A 15383-nucleotide genomic window follows, 5' to 3' on the forward strand; every position below is an offset into this window, starting at 1 on the left:
GGAGGTTTTCTGCAGTCTCCATCATGGCATGGACAGACTCCAGACTGGTTTTCTGTCCCTGTAAGTAATACTTATCTATTGTTGTCACCATGATAAATGCAAATTAGCCTGGATGGAGAAAAGCCCACACCTCTCCCAGCATAGATCAAGTTGATATTGTCCATTAGTGTGGTATAATATGTTTAAAGCAGAAAATACATTTTTAATGGAACAAGTCATGAATTTCTTACAAGCCACAAGGTGAAACCTTGCCCCAGGAGGTCTGATGCAGTACCAATATGCAGCCATGCTTTCCCAAAATGTCCGTAAGCTTCTTGTGAGCCGACAGCTTCTACCTTCAGCTTCTTTTTGATTACATGTCTCCACATCCCCTTGCTGCACTTCCTCATCTCATTGCTGGGGACGGTTTGGGTTGGGCTTCTCGATGCTGTAATGTTTTCCTGCAGCAGCGTGTTGCTGCTCTGAACTCCACATGTCACAGTTCCCTGCAGGTGAACTTCACATGTCGGTGGGCAGAGCTGCCTCTTGACCTCTTGGGGGTCTCCTTAACCCATTTACTTCATCAGCTGTGTGCTACAGCTCAGACATGGAAAAACAAACCTGACCACACTTGCAGCCATCCCTGCATCCAACAGCACGGGAGCACAGAGAGGCTGGCACTGCGCGGTGGGACTGGGCAGCTGCAGCAGCACTGGTTCCATGGGGATACTTCCCTGGACAGGTACCACGGGCTCCAGGTCCAGCCTGTCAACATGCTGGGACCACAGAGGGGCTACCCCAGCCAACCCTGCCATGCTCAGCACCTCATGGGACAGGACGTGGGGGGATAAACAAGTGTGTGTGTGTATGCATAGTATAGATTTATATATACTTGCTAATATCCCTCAAATATATACTTGCTGTTCTATAAAGATGTAAGAGATGCAGCAGCACTGGACCTGAAGCAGGTGGGGTCATGGTGCCTGTGCAAGGTGACGGGACCTCGATGGTCACCTGGACCCACGGCGTGCAGTCAGCAAAATGCTGGCAGTTCGTATATCCCACTTGTGAGCTGGGAATAGTTGATTTCAAAGCCAACATGGAAAGGATGTGTATGTCTGAGTTCTAATTGTTAACCCATACTTAGGCTAAAAACATTCAAGTTTAAACATACAATAATAGGGTACTGAGAAGAGAGGAGATGGCGCTAAAGGCAAGCACTGTTAAAGGGATTCAATACCAGCTCCTGGAGAATAGACACTACTGCTTTACAAATGACCACTGGAAAAGAGATCATGCCAGAAATGGGCTCAGTGCAATCACCAACCCTGAACATTGCAGAGAAACCCCTGAGCAGAGAGAGCATGATTTTTCTAAGCTCTTAGAAGCAGGGATTAAATACAGCATGTGAGAGAGCTCTTAGCACACTAATGATTCGCTAATTCACAGCCATGACTGAGAGATCCATTGTGAATTAATTAATCCTTGCAAATTAGGAAGTGAGTAAACATTAAAAAAATCCAAGTTACTTCACTGGGGGGAAAAAAAAGTATTTAGAAAGGCAAGCATGCTGGTGCTTTGCTTAGGAAGGACAGTGCTGAATGGGATCGTGGGGCTTTCTGCTGCTGGTGGGAGGCCCAGGAGGCCTACAGCTCAGCTCTAACACCTCTCATCACCATCCCACATTGAAAAATAGCAAAATTGGGGAAAAACGGTATGTCAGCCTGTAAAATTAATCCTCCTTCAAGCAGCTCCATTTTGCTCCCCTCTTTTCTTCCCTCAGACCTTACCTCACGCAGGCGTCCTCCTGGAATGCCACGGCAGCTCTCCAGGGCTGCCCGCCCTCAGTTCTCCACACGGCCCTGTAACCCATTGCCTGCTTTGTCTTTCTTTTCCACAGGACACACGTGCCCTTTTCCTTCGTAGAGTGCTTCCTCCTCTCCCCCAGTCTCCTGCTGTGGCAGCAGGCCCCAAGTGCCTCTCATCATGTCCCATACAGCATCCCCCCAGCTCTTGCAGGTGGCCACGCACTTTTGGATGTCACTGCCCACAGCCCGAAGTTTTACTGGCAGTGTTACACGTGAGAGCTCCCCACCAGGAGCCCCATTTGTACAGAGCTCAAACTGTGGAAGGAGCAGGGCAGGGAGCGCAGAAATAACTCCCGTGCTGTAGTTGTGTCACCCCTTGCCATGCGATGGGATGGAGGGGCTCTACCACCTCCATGGCCATCTGAATAGGCATGACACAGATCACCTCAAGAAATGCTCTGGGTCGTCTTGCCAGCTGTCTGGACAAACACACAAGGAGGGGAGAACACAACCAACACCCACTTAATGTTTTAACTGGGCATGGGCATGGACTGGTATGATTCACAGAGCAGAGCCTGTGTGCCTGGTTCCTGACAAGGTGTTTCAGGGTAAAGGGGAGGAAATATTAGAAGTTGGGACAGCTGCAGTTATGCTGAATTTCTTCTGTTTAACGTTTGGCAGAAGAAGAATTCTGAGTCTTTCCATGGACTTTGAACCAAGCTGCAGTGGCTGAATTTAATCACCAGGTTTCACAAGTGCCTGTGACAGTTCCCAAAACTGCATTTCACCCGTTACTGCCTGGAGACATTCACTGCAGACTCTTGAAGCTTTTCTCAAAGAAACATCTGCGGGTGGGTATTTTTTTACCTTTCAGTTCATTCAATTAATACATAATGAGCAGACTCAGACCCCCAAAATCCTATTTACGGTAGAAAACACAAATAAATGTAATTGTCCTTCATATCAATTAGGGGTTTTTTCCCTTATAGGGATTCCATGATTTATCTTTAATCCAAGGTTCCATTTCAGAATGAGAACACATTTTAAAAACATTATAGCAAATCACAAGAACTAAGGATTAGCATGTAAATATTGTCAGAAAAGAAAAAACAATTACCTGAAGAATCATAGGAAAAAAATCTGTTGCAAATTCCTTTCCTGGAGAGCGAGTCATTTTAATAAACTTTTTATCACTGTGGAACAATTGAAAGTTATCTGTAAAGCACAGCATCCATTCCAGGAAGGATCTACTACTAAAGCCAAAACCAGGTTTCCATCAGCATGGTAAACATGAAAGGAAGTAACAGAAATCAAAAAACAAAAAAAGCAAGACAGCACTGTCATAGAATGTACTTCCTGAGCTAAAAAAAAAAAAAAGTCAAATACATCCATTAATTCAGTAGAAGTGGAAGCAAGTACACTAAGAATCCCAAATCAAGCAGAAAGACACAAGGCTGTGAACACTGCTGAAAATGACTGTTGGTTTGGGGTTTTTTTTAGATGCTTCCCTGTCCATTAACATTTTAAAGAAATTACAAGGTTACTGACTCGGCTCATATTTGAATAGTGCTTGTTAAACTCTGAAGCTCACAGCCTCTGGATAATGCTGCTACGCACTTGCTTACCCCTTTACCCCTTCAAAGGGCTTTGCAGAAACTAATAAATTAGCTTTTACAGCAGAAACCTGTGACGGGCACAGGCTTAGTGCTGCTCTTCAGCTGGATTCGGGCTCAGCTGCTGGGGGCTGAGGTAGCACAGGAGCCCTTGTCACATCGTTTGACAACATCAGCAAATACATATAGGACCTTTCCTGAGACTCCCTAAAGCTCTTCTGCGCCTCTCCTCCTTCTCCTGATGAGATCCCTGGCTCCCCATGAGGAGAGGACTCCAGACCTCTGCTGTCCCAACCTTCAAAGTCAGGCACTGCCTTGGAAAAGGGCTACAAAATTGTATCTTCTGAAAATTGTCTGTGTGAGGTGTGAGAGTGCATCGTTGTCGGCACATGTCTGTACGGACACACCTGGAATGGGGAGACAGAATGAAACATCACTTTTGAAACACAACAAGACACCCAGCTGATCACAGGCATTCTTCTGGAAAACTCCTCGGGGAACTCATGTGTCTTGTGGCCTCTTTTGCTTTTTGACAGAGCAAACCTAGAGCACAGCTCCTCATGTTTAAAATAAACAAGTAAGAAAAAAAAAAAGGTTGTGACAGTGGGGGTTTTGTTATTATTTTACATGGCCTTGTTATGGAGAAGCCAAAACAAGCACAAACTCTGCTTTTCTTCTTCCCAGACCAGCCCATGGAGCATCACCCACCTTTCTCACAGCTCCTGGTTGCTCTTCATCTTGTTTTCCTACCCCATGTAGGGCCATGGTTTTCCTACCCCAAAGTGACTGTGCCCCAGGAGCTAGCAAGACTTCCTACCCCTTTTGGTTCCTCCACAGGAATAAGAAATGCTCATCCCTGTCATAAAGGACAGTCTCCTAGATGCACCTGAAGAGGGGAAAGAAGTAAAGAAATTGAAGAGGAGAGTTGGTTTAAACCAGACAGTATTCATAAAGAAAAACAAAATAGTATAAAGCCTTTTGATTTAATTGGTAGAAAATTAGTTACAAAAATACAGATTAAAAAAAAAAAACTTAGAGAACATTTTGAGATTTCATATACAATCCAGGACGGACTTGGGTCACACAGACCAGAGACCCTGCAGCTCATGCCTTCCCCTCCTAAACCCTGCTGTTTCCCACTGTCACAGCAGCAGCCAGGCTGTGCCAAGACAGAACCACAAAGTGCAAAACACCCAAGTGAGTGTTTCCCCACTTCCTCAGGTGCTGCAATCCCAGCCCTGCAGCAACAGAAATGGGCAGCAGGTTGGGAATGCTGCTGGTAAGGCCAGTACCCCTGTGGGCTGTCTGGCTGCCCCTGCAGCAGCCCAACCACCGGGGCCCAGGACAACACACAGGTCACTCTTCCTGCAGAGCATGGCCCATGGCTGGCCTGGTTGCTTCATTCATGCTGACAAGGTATTCTGTGTCAAGGGTCAGGATGTGGTGACAGTACACATATACACACGTACTATAAAAAGCAAGCGTTGGTGTGGGGCCAAGCTGGGACAAAAGCCACATTTACTCACAGAAGAGATATTTTTCTCACAAAGATGAATCTTAACCCAGATCACTCTGCAGCCTCAAGAACCGAGAAGCTAAGAAGAAACAGGCAGTGTAGGAAGTGCAGGGACTGCGATATGGGATGTGCAGGGCTGGGGTACAGGGTACTGAGCCTGGGGTTCCAAGGTGTGGGGAGTCAGGCATCCACGTTGCTGTGAAGGTGAAGCTTACTGAATAAACCAAGCACTTGCTACATTACAGATCGGGCTTGTTATCAGGTGGCATCTGGTAACATCTCACACACACAGAGTGTGAGAATACCCAGCGCTGCCCTCCTGAATGAAATAACTCAAAGCATGCTGCATAAAGAAAGTTCAACTATTCTCCTTGAATGGTCCCTCAAAGTCCCCTATGCTCTCCTCATGATGCTTGGCTCTTCTCCCTTGTACCACCTCTTCAGCACAGGCAAGGGGCTAACCCTTACAGCCTGTCACCACCCACACAGCTTATCAGATTTTCTTCTTCCTATAAGGCGCTTTTGGCCCAGGAGCTGTGTTTCAAGCATTTGAGCTGAGAAGCAGCAGATAAGATTTCCTGTGGGGCCTGGAGCGCTGCTAACCTGCCAGGCAAGAGACAGCTTGAGCAATGGCAAGAGCATCAGCTGATCCTTAACATGAAGACTGGATGGGGGTGTGTGAAAGAAAAGCTGAGAATTACTCAGCTGGTACCAGCCTTGTAATTATTTCCTATCCCAGGAGTTCACTCCCAAAGATGGTAGCGCCAGCTGGTACACAAGAGGCTGAGCTGGGGCCAGAGAGGTTTGGTGCACTCGGTACAGGAGATGGATTTAGGGATGTCAACAGAATTTCCAGATGTTCAGTGCTACTTTTGGAGCTGGACTTTCTCTATGATGAAAATACTTCATGTGGCACCGTCCAATGCCGTATATGACCTCTTTCTCTCCACCTGTAGCAGGCGGAGCAGGTGAACTTCCAACTGCACTCCTATCCTGCCCACATCATGGTAAATTCACAGGCTTTGATAGGCCACCACTCACCACAGACATCAAACTCATCTGCCAGATGCCCTGTGACTCTTCCCCACTCGCCACACAATACTCACCCAGCCACAAACCCCATCGCCTCCCAGCCCTCTGCCAAAAACGGTGACCTGGTACTCACAGTGTCACTCCATCCCCAAGGATTCCAACAAAAAGGGTGTCTGGAGCAGCCTTCTCCAGCACAGCCATGGCTTCCCTCACTGCAAGCTCTGATGGTGCTCTTGGGCCCATGTCCCATTGTGGGTGGCGTCTGCTCACTGGGGCTGTGCTCTCAGCCCATTCTCCTCAACACAGCAAATGACTGCAAATGCTTCCCCCACACACACATCCCAAGAACAGATACAAATGTCCTTTGCTTTTCTGACCAACTCATTTTCAGCACTATCCTGTCCTGGACAGGCTGCAGGACATGTGTTCTTCCTGCAAACACTGCTGCACTGGGCTGAGATGGGACATGACAGGTACAACATCCTGAACTGAGGCCGGTCTGGAGACATAGCCCTGGTCCCCCCGGGGCCATCCAGCAGTGAGTAATCTCTGAGAGACTGTGGTTGAGGTGCCTGTGTACCGGGAGCCAGCCTGCCTGCCCAGGCACCGCCTGCACCCTCCGGACCCAGTGCGTCCAGTCACCGCGCTGGCACGTCCTGCTGCTCCTCACATTCCTCCCCTGCTGTAACATTTCAGCAGCAGAACAGCCCTGGTGAAGCAGGGCTTCAGGACAGGCTGCTTGGGGTTTATAGTTGCTGAGAAACATCCAGATTTAAATGTTTTGAATGAGAGCTTTACTCTGCATTTTAAAACCTCAGCCTCGAGCCAGAACCGACCTTCTGAAAAAGTTGGACAAACCCTCTTTATTCAGAGTGAGTAAATTCCCTGTAAAACAGCCTCTCCTTGGAGAGTGTTTGCTCATGGCAAGGCAGGCCTGGAGCCCAACCCGAGGGAGGGAGCACAGGGTGCAGAGGGTGCCCCATGGCTGCACATCAGTGGCCAACCCACTGCCCATGCTGGCAGCAGCCACTGCCCCCACATTACCCTACCCGCTGCCAGACCTATGCTTTGCTCCTCACTTCCCAAAGTCCCTGTCACTGCACATGCCAAAGGCAGAGCTGCTGTCATAAAACCAGCCCCAGCAAACCCACAGACATGTGGGAGTGCTGGATGGGCAGGACCCCTGGAGCTGGACCCCTTTCCCTCCCTCTGACAGCGCTCACCAGCTCTGCTGGGGCCAGGCACCCTCAGTCCCATGTCCAGCCAGCAGGGACACCTTAGACCAGGTGCATGCAGAATCTTAACTGGGGACAAATCCAACCTGGATGAGCCCTAGTCTGGAAAACAAGGCAGATCAAGTACTCCTTCTGTGACCCACACTGCAGACTGAGCAGTGCTCAGGAACACCTGCCCAGCTCTCCTCCCACTCTCCTACAGCAAATCCATGCCTGCAAAAGCCTGAGCTGCATTAGGGAGGCCATTCATTAACCAGCCAGGGCCTAGGTTGGACTTGGGGCTGCCTCAGTACTGCACAAGTAGCCTCCTTGTTAGTCCTGGCAGGTTCTGAGTTGGTGCCCACAGTATCACCCCAAGCTGCAAGAGGCAGGAGGGACCGGCCTGGGCGGGTGCACAGGTCTCTGGTGACACGCAGCATCCTTCCTGCAGTGTGGAGCTCCTCAGTCCAGCTGAGATGCATCCTGCTTCCCAACTGCCACGCAGGAAGGGCTCTGCTGTCAGGAGAAACACAGGTGACACCCCCAGCAGGGTTTTGGGCTCCTTTCCCCAGTGCTTGGCCTCCAAAGAAGAAACACAGCTCAGCTCACCTGGCTTTCCCCTCCAGCCCTGAGCAGGGAAGTGGAAGAGCTGTCCTGGCACATGGCAGCCTTGCTGGCAGGAGCAGTTCTGCCCTGCCCAGAACTCAGAGAAAATGGACTGGGACAGAGATGAAGAAGGATGAAAATTGCAGGAATTAGAGGAAAAATCACAGAGCTCCTCAGCTTTAACATCTAACTGGAATTAATTACTTTCTTATGTGAATTCTCTTGGCTCAGCTTCTTTTTCTCTGGGCTTCTCACTTGCTTCCTATGAAGTGCCTGAGCTGAAACATTACCAGCTTTCATGGCAAAATCTTATTTTTAATTATTTTATCAGCCAGAAAGAAGGGGAATGAAAGGTTCTCTCACAATTTTTTGCTTTCATTAAAATTAATTTTTTTTCCTACTAAAGTCAGTTTCACAAGGCTATTTCAACTGGTTGTAATCAATACGAACGGAGGCTTTTTATTATTATTATCTTGACAGAAGCTCCTTTTAAAAGCCTAATCAAAGATATCCCTGCTGTTCCACAGTCCCTCCTCTGGTGCTGCCTTGTCCGGTGTGTGGGACAGTGCAGCCCAGCCCAGCCCAGCTGCCCGGCAGGTACCTGCCTTCCATCTCCTGTGCTGCTGTGTGGGACAGCCAGGGCTGCAGAGCAGCCAAGACCACTCAGCACCTCAAGAAGGATGGTCCCCGGCCAAAGCACCGTGTTGGACGCCCCAGAGGGAGCAGGCAGGGGGCAAGGAAGGGACACTCCCGCTTGCAGCCCTGGGGACACGGTCAAATTCCCTCGTCCCGTGGCCACCGGCTGCCCCGAAGCCCTCCTTGGTGGGGCCGGGGGCTGCTGACCATTTCTCTGCTGGTTATTAGATTGTTCATGGCTCTCAGGTTTGTTTGAATAAGCCCCTTTGTTCGGCGGCGCTTTCCCACGTCCCCCCGTTCGCTCGGCAGTCGCGTGTCCCGAGTCAGAGAGGAGCCCTGGCCGCCAGTCCCCAAAGAAAGTTTTCTTCGGAGCAAGACATCTGCGTCGGAGGGAACCTGCCAACATCTGCCACACTTTCCCCCTTTTCAAGAGCCTTTCTTTCCCTCTTAAAAACTGCAGGAACAGATGTTAAAAGTTGTTTTCTTTCTCCGGGGTGTGAAATGTAGACAAATAGCAAAAAAGAAAACTCTAAGCAGCGCTCACTCCTTTCTCTTTCCTTTTTTTTTTTTTTTTTTTGGAAAGACCAGGAAAAAAGGGAGGCTTTGTTTACAAAGGAGAATCCCCTTTTCAGTGAAACCTGGCAGTGGCAACGCAAAAGGAAAGCGGGAATTTGCAGAAAGCTCCTGTAATGCTCATTTGCATTGGGCTGTTGGGTTCCTACAATCCCCGGCACAGATGTCAGCCTTCCCCAAAGCCAGGGCAGCTCTCCCGCCCGCACCCCCCGCCTCCGAAATAAAGGCTTTTGCCGTGACTGAGAGGTGTAAAATAACTGTTTACAGCAAAAGCTGCTCTTCTTTTTCACTGTGGTGCTGTCTTACAAATGAACCTTGAAATGAGCTCACCCGGAGCAGATGCCCGTGGGCAAGCCGGGGGGCTCGCCCTGCCGAGGCCGGGGCTCAGATGCCCGGCGTGGGCTGGGCACGGGCTGTGGCTGGGCACCCGGGGCCACCACGCTGCCCTTGGCCTCCCCTCGCACCCGGCTGTCCCCGGGGTCCCGCAGCCTTGCCACCACCTCGCTTCCCGGTCTCGTGGAACAGCCCCGCCGCCCCGGAGCTCGGTGGCGGCTCGCAGGACAAAGGAGGCAGTAGGGAGAGTGAGGCAGAAGCCGCGAGTGAAAGTCAAGGAAGGGAGAGAGGGTGAGGAAGGAGGTGCTGCCATCACAGATACCTGAGTGACCTTTCCTGGTGGCACTGGGGGCTGGCCAGCCTTCAGGGCCACTAACATGGGGGGCACACGCTGCTGCACCCTGCAGCAGTGCCAACAGACACAGAACTTGCTTCTCAGAGTTTTTAGGTAATTCTGAATGTGCTGACACCCATGCCATGCTCAGCTGGGCCATGAGCTAAGGTGATCTCAGGCTTCCCCCTGCTGCCCTGAGTGCCTTGGGAAGGTGCCGCTCTCTGCACAAGGTGTTGGTGGGGGAAGATGGGCAGGCACTTCCAGCCTGGGCAGAAAACTGCCCAGAGCCAGGGGTGTGCTCTGTGCCCCCTGCCCCAGCCTGGCCACTGCCTCCTCCAGGCCGAGCTGCTGGAATCACTTGGCAATACAGAAGCCTCAGCTACACCTTTTATCAATACCAACAACAGTCCACTTCCTGGGTGGACTGGAAAAGGCTTAGAAAACCAAAGGAGTCTTCACTGGTGAGCAGCCCGGGCCGGCTGATGTGAAGGCCTCTTGCATTGGGGCGGTGGGATCTCATTTTGTTGGCTCTGAAGACAACACACCTGAGATAAGAATGCCATCCCTTAACCTGGCACAAAGGATAAGTTATTAACCTTCTCCTCCCAACTCTCCTCTCCCAGCACAACCACACCGGCTCGTCCCAGGCCACTGCCAAGTAGGGCACTTATAAAACCAAGTGAGTGCACTCCAGCTCTGCATGTGACTGACAAACAGCCTCTGCCTGCCAGATCCCATGGCTGGGAACATGTTTTCGTGATGAGCCCAGGCAGCAGGGCGTGCAGACATGCTTCAGGTATGTTTGCATTGACACACAAGCAAACACACTCACACCCACATAGTGCTTGAGCAAGGGACAACGTGATGTCTTCGCTGTTATCGCTGGGGTACGTCCCCACCCAGAGCTGCAGGGGCAGAGGGCTCTGCAGCCACGGCACTACCCCGGGAGATGGAAAATCCCACCAGTGCATTGGGAGGGCTTACAGTGCTTCTGAACCGCTGCAGCTGCTTCCTCTCCACTTCAGCAAGGTGACACATTTGACACCAATCCAAAGGGCTTCACCTGTGCGACTCAACAGGACACTGCCAAATCCTGCTCATTAGCAAAGCAACTGTCAGAAAGCAAATGCAAGGTCATGAAAAACACCTTCATACTCTCCCCCAAACCAGGCAGAAGTGAGGAAGTATAAAAGTGCATTCTCACCCCACACCAAGCCTCCTCAAAAGGCCCCTCTTCTCCTGCACCAGCATTCCAGAGGAGCAAACAGACAAACCCCCTTCCTCACAAAGGCACCCAAGGCTCTCAGCATGGGGGAAAAAAATCAAAGAAGTAAAGCTCCCACAGGACTAACTCACCTCTAGGTTTGTTTGCATCTTCAATACCCTGTAAATTTAATATTAAATTCTACAGAGCAGCCAAAAACCAGAAGAGTTACATATTTCCTGTATACACACAGGTGCAACAGATAATTCAGGTTCCCACGAGGTAAATAAAGTTCCCATGTTTTCCCTAGAGGATTTCTGTGATGGAAACAACCTTCCTACGGGTGTCTGCTGTCAACAGTTTTTAATCGACCATCATTTCCTTGTAAAATAATCCCTGGGAGCAGGAAGTCCTAGCTGAAGTACTCGGTTATTAAATTAAGAGGCTGTTACAATGATGTGAAATGACTGGGGTCAGGTTAGCAGGTAGAAATAGGCATCACTTCAAGGAGATAGAGGAGAAAAAGATGAGTGGAAGGCATTTTCCCAGGTGTAATTCAACCGCTTCCCGGCTATTGTCTCCCTCCCTGGGAATCTGTGCAAATTGAACGAGGAGCCGGGCAAGCTGCTCAGAGCGCGCCCATTTTCCTTCCCTTCTTCCCTAACAAAAGATCCCTCCAAAGCCCAGCGTCGGAGGCTGGACATCTGTCGCCGTTTGGGGGGGCTGGCGTGGTCATTGAAAAGAAGCAGTGACCTGTCAGCTTTGATTGATGGCCACAAACCTCCGGGCTCGACCCCTCGTGTGGGAAAAGAAGTCCCGCCAAGGAAAGTTGCCTTTCACATGCTAATTCGGGGTTATAAATACAGCCGAGGAGCAGCGGAGCAGCAAAGAGCCCATCTGGAAAGGGAGCGAGCCACTGCCCGAGCGCCTCCTTCCCGTCCCGTCCCGTCCCGTCCCGTCCCGTCCCGTCCTGTCCTGCCGGAGCCGGGCCGGCTGCCTGCATTAGGATGACGGCCGCGGCCACCGCCGGCACGCACAAGGTCGCCAGCACCAAGGAGGAGAGGAAGGTAGGTGTCCCCTGCCCTGGGCATGTGAATGAGGGGTGCCGGGCCACTGCTTCCAGGACACAGAAAGGGGACAACGCTTTTTCTCATATTAGAAAGATGCTTTCTCTGAATTTAACTCATGCAGGTGTTTTTCTGCTTCCTTTCTATGCCTTGTCTCTGTTTTGATGGGGTGAACTCTGTTTGAAAGGAGTGGAAGTGGGAGAGAGGTAATGCCACCTCAGGGACAGGCCGTGGCTGGAGCTGGCACACACTCCAACCACATCTTGTCCCTGCTGAGCAGTGTCACCCTGCCCTGGCTTCACACAGGGGAGGGGTCTCTGGCCTTGCTGAACTGCAGCAGGGAAATGAGGGAAATGAAAACATCAACTGCAATTTTTCCTGCTCCTTTTCTTTGCCAGTTAAGGAAACCCCTCATTGAGCGGAAGCGAAGGGAAAGGATTAATAACTGCTTAGACCAGCTAAAGGAGACTGTTGTGGGTGCATTTCACCTGGATGTAAGTGCTCATTTTGTGCGGCTTTTTGTGCTTTTGCTGGTGGGAAATTGGGTTGCGGGGGAAAGGGAAATGCCTCATCTTTAGAGATACTGGGCATGGTGCAAACCCATCTTTGCCTCTAGCTGCTGTGCTCTTTCCTCATCAGCAGTCTAAACTGGAAAAAGCAGACATCCTGGAAATGACCGTGAAGCACCTCCAGAACATCCAGAGCAGCAAGATGATGGGTGAGTGCCCACTCCTGTACCCTGTGCCCTGTCCCTAACCCTGTTCCCAGTCCCTTAGCCGGTGCCAGCAGGTTTGCTCCACTGGCAGCCTGGCACATGCACCTTTCAAACCGGCCGAGGCCCAGGCTGCTGCTGGGGTTTGGCTTTCTCCACTAGATGGGGAGATGGAGCTGGGCACTGGTTAATCCACGGAAGGTGTTCTTTCCTTCCAGAGCCGATTTCTGCTTTATGGTGCAGTTTTGCCTTGGCGGCAGGCAGTAGGGCAGGGGGTCTCCCTGCTCACCCTCCCCGTGCAAAGGAAGCATCTTCTAGTAAAGCCCAGTGACTTCAGCAGGGACCCCCAGCAGGAACACCCCGGGCAGCTCTCATCCACTCATCAGCTCCCCTTTGTCTCCTCTCTTATGCAGCTGACTCCAAAGTGGGTCTGGAAGCCCAGCAGAGGTACAGCACTGGGTACATCCAGTGCATGCACGAGGTGCACAACCTCCTGCTCACCTGCGAGTGGATGGACAAGACCCTCGGGGCACGCCTCTTAAACCACCTGCTGAAATCCTTGCCCAGGTCTGGTGAAGACACCTGCAAAGCAGCACTGAGGTCTTTGAGCCCGGCTCAGCAGCCTCTCTTGACACAGAAAAGTCCCCTGAGCCCTAAGGGCAGCACTCGAGGGACAAACCCATCACAGGAGCGCCTGTACCCTGCGGAGAACAAGCAAGCTTCCAAAAATTCTTTCCAGCTGCCCTTGCTGTCAGTTTTCAACCAGGTTGATGCTGCACCTCCCAGACAGGTTCTGCAGCCGAATTTTTCCCATAACAACCCTAGAATGGGGTCATTAGATATGTGGAGACCATGGTAAAGTGTGTTTTCAATTTTTGTCCTAACCTTAGACACTCTTAAGTATGTATCTTATAGATATGTTTCTTTAAAACACTTGTGGAGCAAATCTGTTCCTGTAGGTGTACTAAAGACCAGGGTACTTCAAGCAGAAGTAAACCTATGTGTAGCCTGCATTGTAGAAGGCTGCTATTATTTTTTATTTATTTAATACATCTAAGTTATTGTATAGAATCTTCTCATGCTCTTTAGTGTATAATAATTAAATCGTTTTCTTGTCTTACATTCTAAAATAATTAACTCTCTATTAATAAAAATACAAGACAACAAGCAGCAACCCTCTCTGGCATCAAATTTACCTTTCAGATCTCACATAAGCCATTGAGATCCCTTTGTTGGATAAAAGGGTAAGCGACTGGTCTCTTCTGCTTTTTATTTTTATTATTATCCATGTGCAGTGTAGGAGATTCCCGTGTTGAGTCCCGTAAAAATGCTGCAATGATTAGGAGAAAAAAAAAAAGAGAGAGAGAGAGAGAAAGGGAGAGACTTGGTCTGGACTTTTTAGGCTGTTTAGAAATGCTCTCTGGTTTGCCCACTTTGGCTGTGCTGTTCCCAGACATCCTGACACTGCTCTTAAACTTGTATGTGTGTGTGTGTGCGTGTATATATATATATGTATGTTACATATAGTTATATTTAGGGACTTTTTTTGTTTCCACAACTAAAAGTTCTAAATAAACCTTTTGACGATAACGACTGACATTTCTCCCAGCCTTGTCCCATGTGCTCTGAATAAACAGTGTTTGAGCATCTGCTTTTGTTTTCTTCTTTCACAAAGTTTTTCCTCAATGCAGTTGAAAGAGCTGGTTTGGGGTTTGCCCCTGACACTTTGTAGGAAAGCAGTGTGCACCACACATAGAGACAGCATTGCCTGGATCACAGGAACACTTTAAAAGTTACGAAGGAAACAGGGAGTTGGGTTTATCAGCCTGGGTCGATGCTTTAGCTTTTACTTATAACTGAATCACAAAGATCATCTAAAGGGCAGAAGGTAAAATTCCCTGCAAATTGGACCAAGGAGATTGGGACAAATCTGCTCGCTTGCTGGCAACATTTGGTGCCCGTTTTTCATCTCAAAGGCAGTTAAAAGTTCCTCACAGCAGAAATAAAAGAGCAGGGAGCTCTTAAACAAACACCACGCATACTAATGAATGGCCCCGCAGTTCAGAGGGGCTCATTATGCAGCGAGATCTATTTGACGAGGTGCCGAAGGAGTGAAAACCAGCACCTCCGGGTTTAGCATCTTTTTCTGTGAAGCTTTCCCTTTTATCCAGCCCTCTTGAGTAGCCATTAGGAGCAGTGGCATAGGGGTGGTAGGAGAAACAAGTGGCCTACACATGGCTGCAAGGAGGCAAGGTAGGTTTCTTCAGCCATGGGGTCAGGTGTCAGGTAAAGACAGAATTCCACAGATCTTACCTCAACCTCAGTTTCCACCTTCTGCTTGAAAATGAAGACTTCCCACTTTCCTGATGGGGCAGGATGCTTTGGAGTGATCACCAATGTGGAAAACACACATCATCATCATCACCATCATCATCATCATCATCCCACCGCAAAGATCCAGAGGAGGGTGGGAAGTGGGGCCACCCCAAGAAAACCACGGTGGTGAAGCACACAGAAAACTCATGGATAGAGAAACCAATCAGGCAAAGAAAACTGCGAAATCCTGGGAGAGAAAAGACATTAAAGATCTTCCCAGTTTACTATCACACACACTGCTGAGTTCAAATAAAAACCCCATCCCATATGAGCTCCCACAGCTGCACCCACCAGAGGAACCTCCACTGCACACCAGTGTGACCAGCAAGGAGAGCCGCTCCCTACCCCAGATAGGGCCTGAAGTGTTCTTATACTTCTAG

General features: G+C 49.8%; 1 protein-coding gene across 3 annotated transcripts; it reads left to right on the forward strand.

Annotated features, from left to right (window-relative positions):
* The first annotated feature begins 11451 nt into the window (after positions 1-11451).
* Positions 11452-14274, forward strand: LOC121671164 (transcription cofactor HES-6-like). 3 transcript variants are annotated; one of them, XM_042042412.1, is made up of 4 exons: positions 11452-11915; positions 12314-12409; positions 12555-12633; positions 13041-14274. In XM_042042412.1, exons 1-4 carry the CDS (start codon positions 11856-11858, stop codon positions 13484-13486), a joined length of 681 nt encoding a protein of 226 aa, XP_041898346.1. In that variant the 5' UTR covers positions 11452-11855; the 3' UTR covers positions 13487-14274. The 3 variants fall into 3 exon arrangements, with proteins under 3 accessions (XP_041898346.1, XP_041898345.1, XP_041898344.1); XM_042042411.1 differs by lacking the exon at positions 11452-11915 and having other exon boundaries at positions 11931-12409; positions 12558-12633; XM_042042410.1 differs by lacking the exon at positions 11452-11915 and having other exon boundaries at positions 11932-12409.
* Positions 14275-15383: the final 1109 nt, after the last annotated feature.

This window comes from Corvus kubaryi, unplaced genomic scaffold (assembly GCF_017639235.1).
Source record: "Corvus kubaryi isolate FWS band 111438036 unplaced genomic scaffold, C.kubaryi_AGA036_p1.0 37397, whole genome shotgun sequence".
Taxonomy (NCBI): domain Eukaryota; kingdom Metazoa; phylum Chordata; class Aves; order Passeriformes; family Corvidae; genus Corvus; species Corvus kubaryi.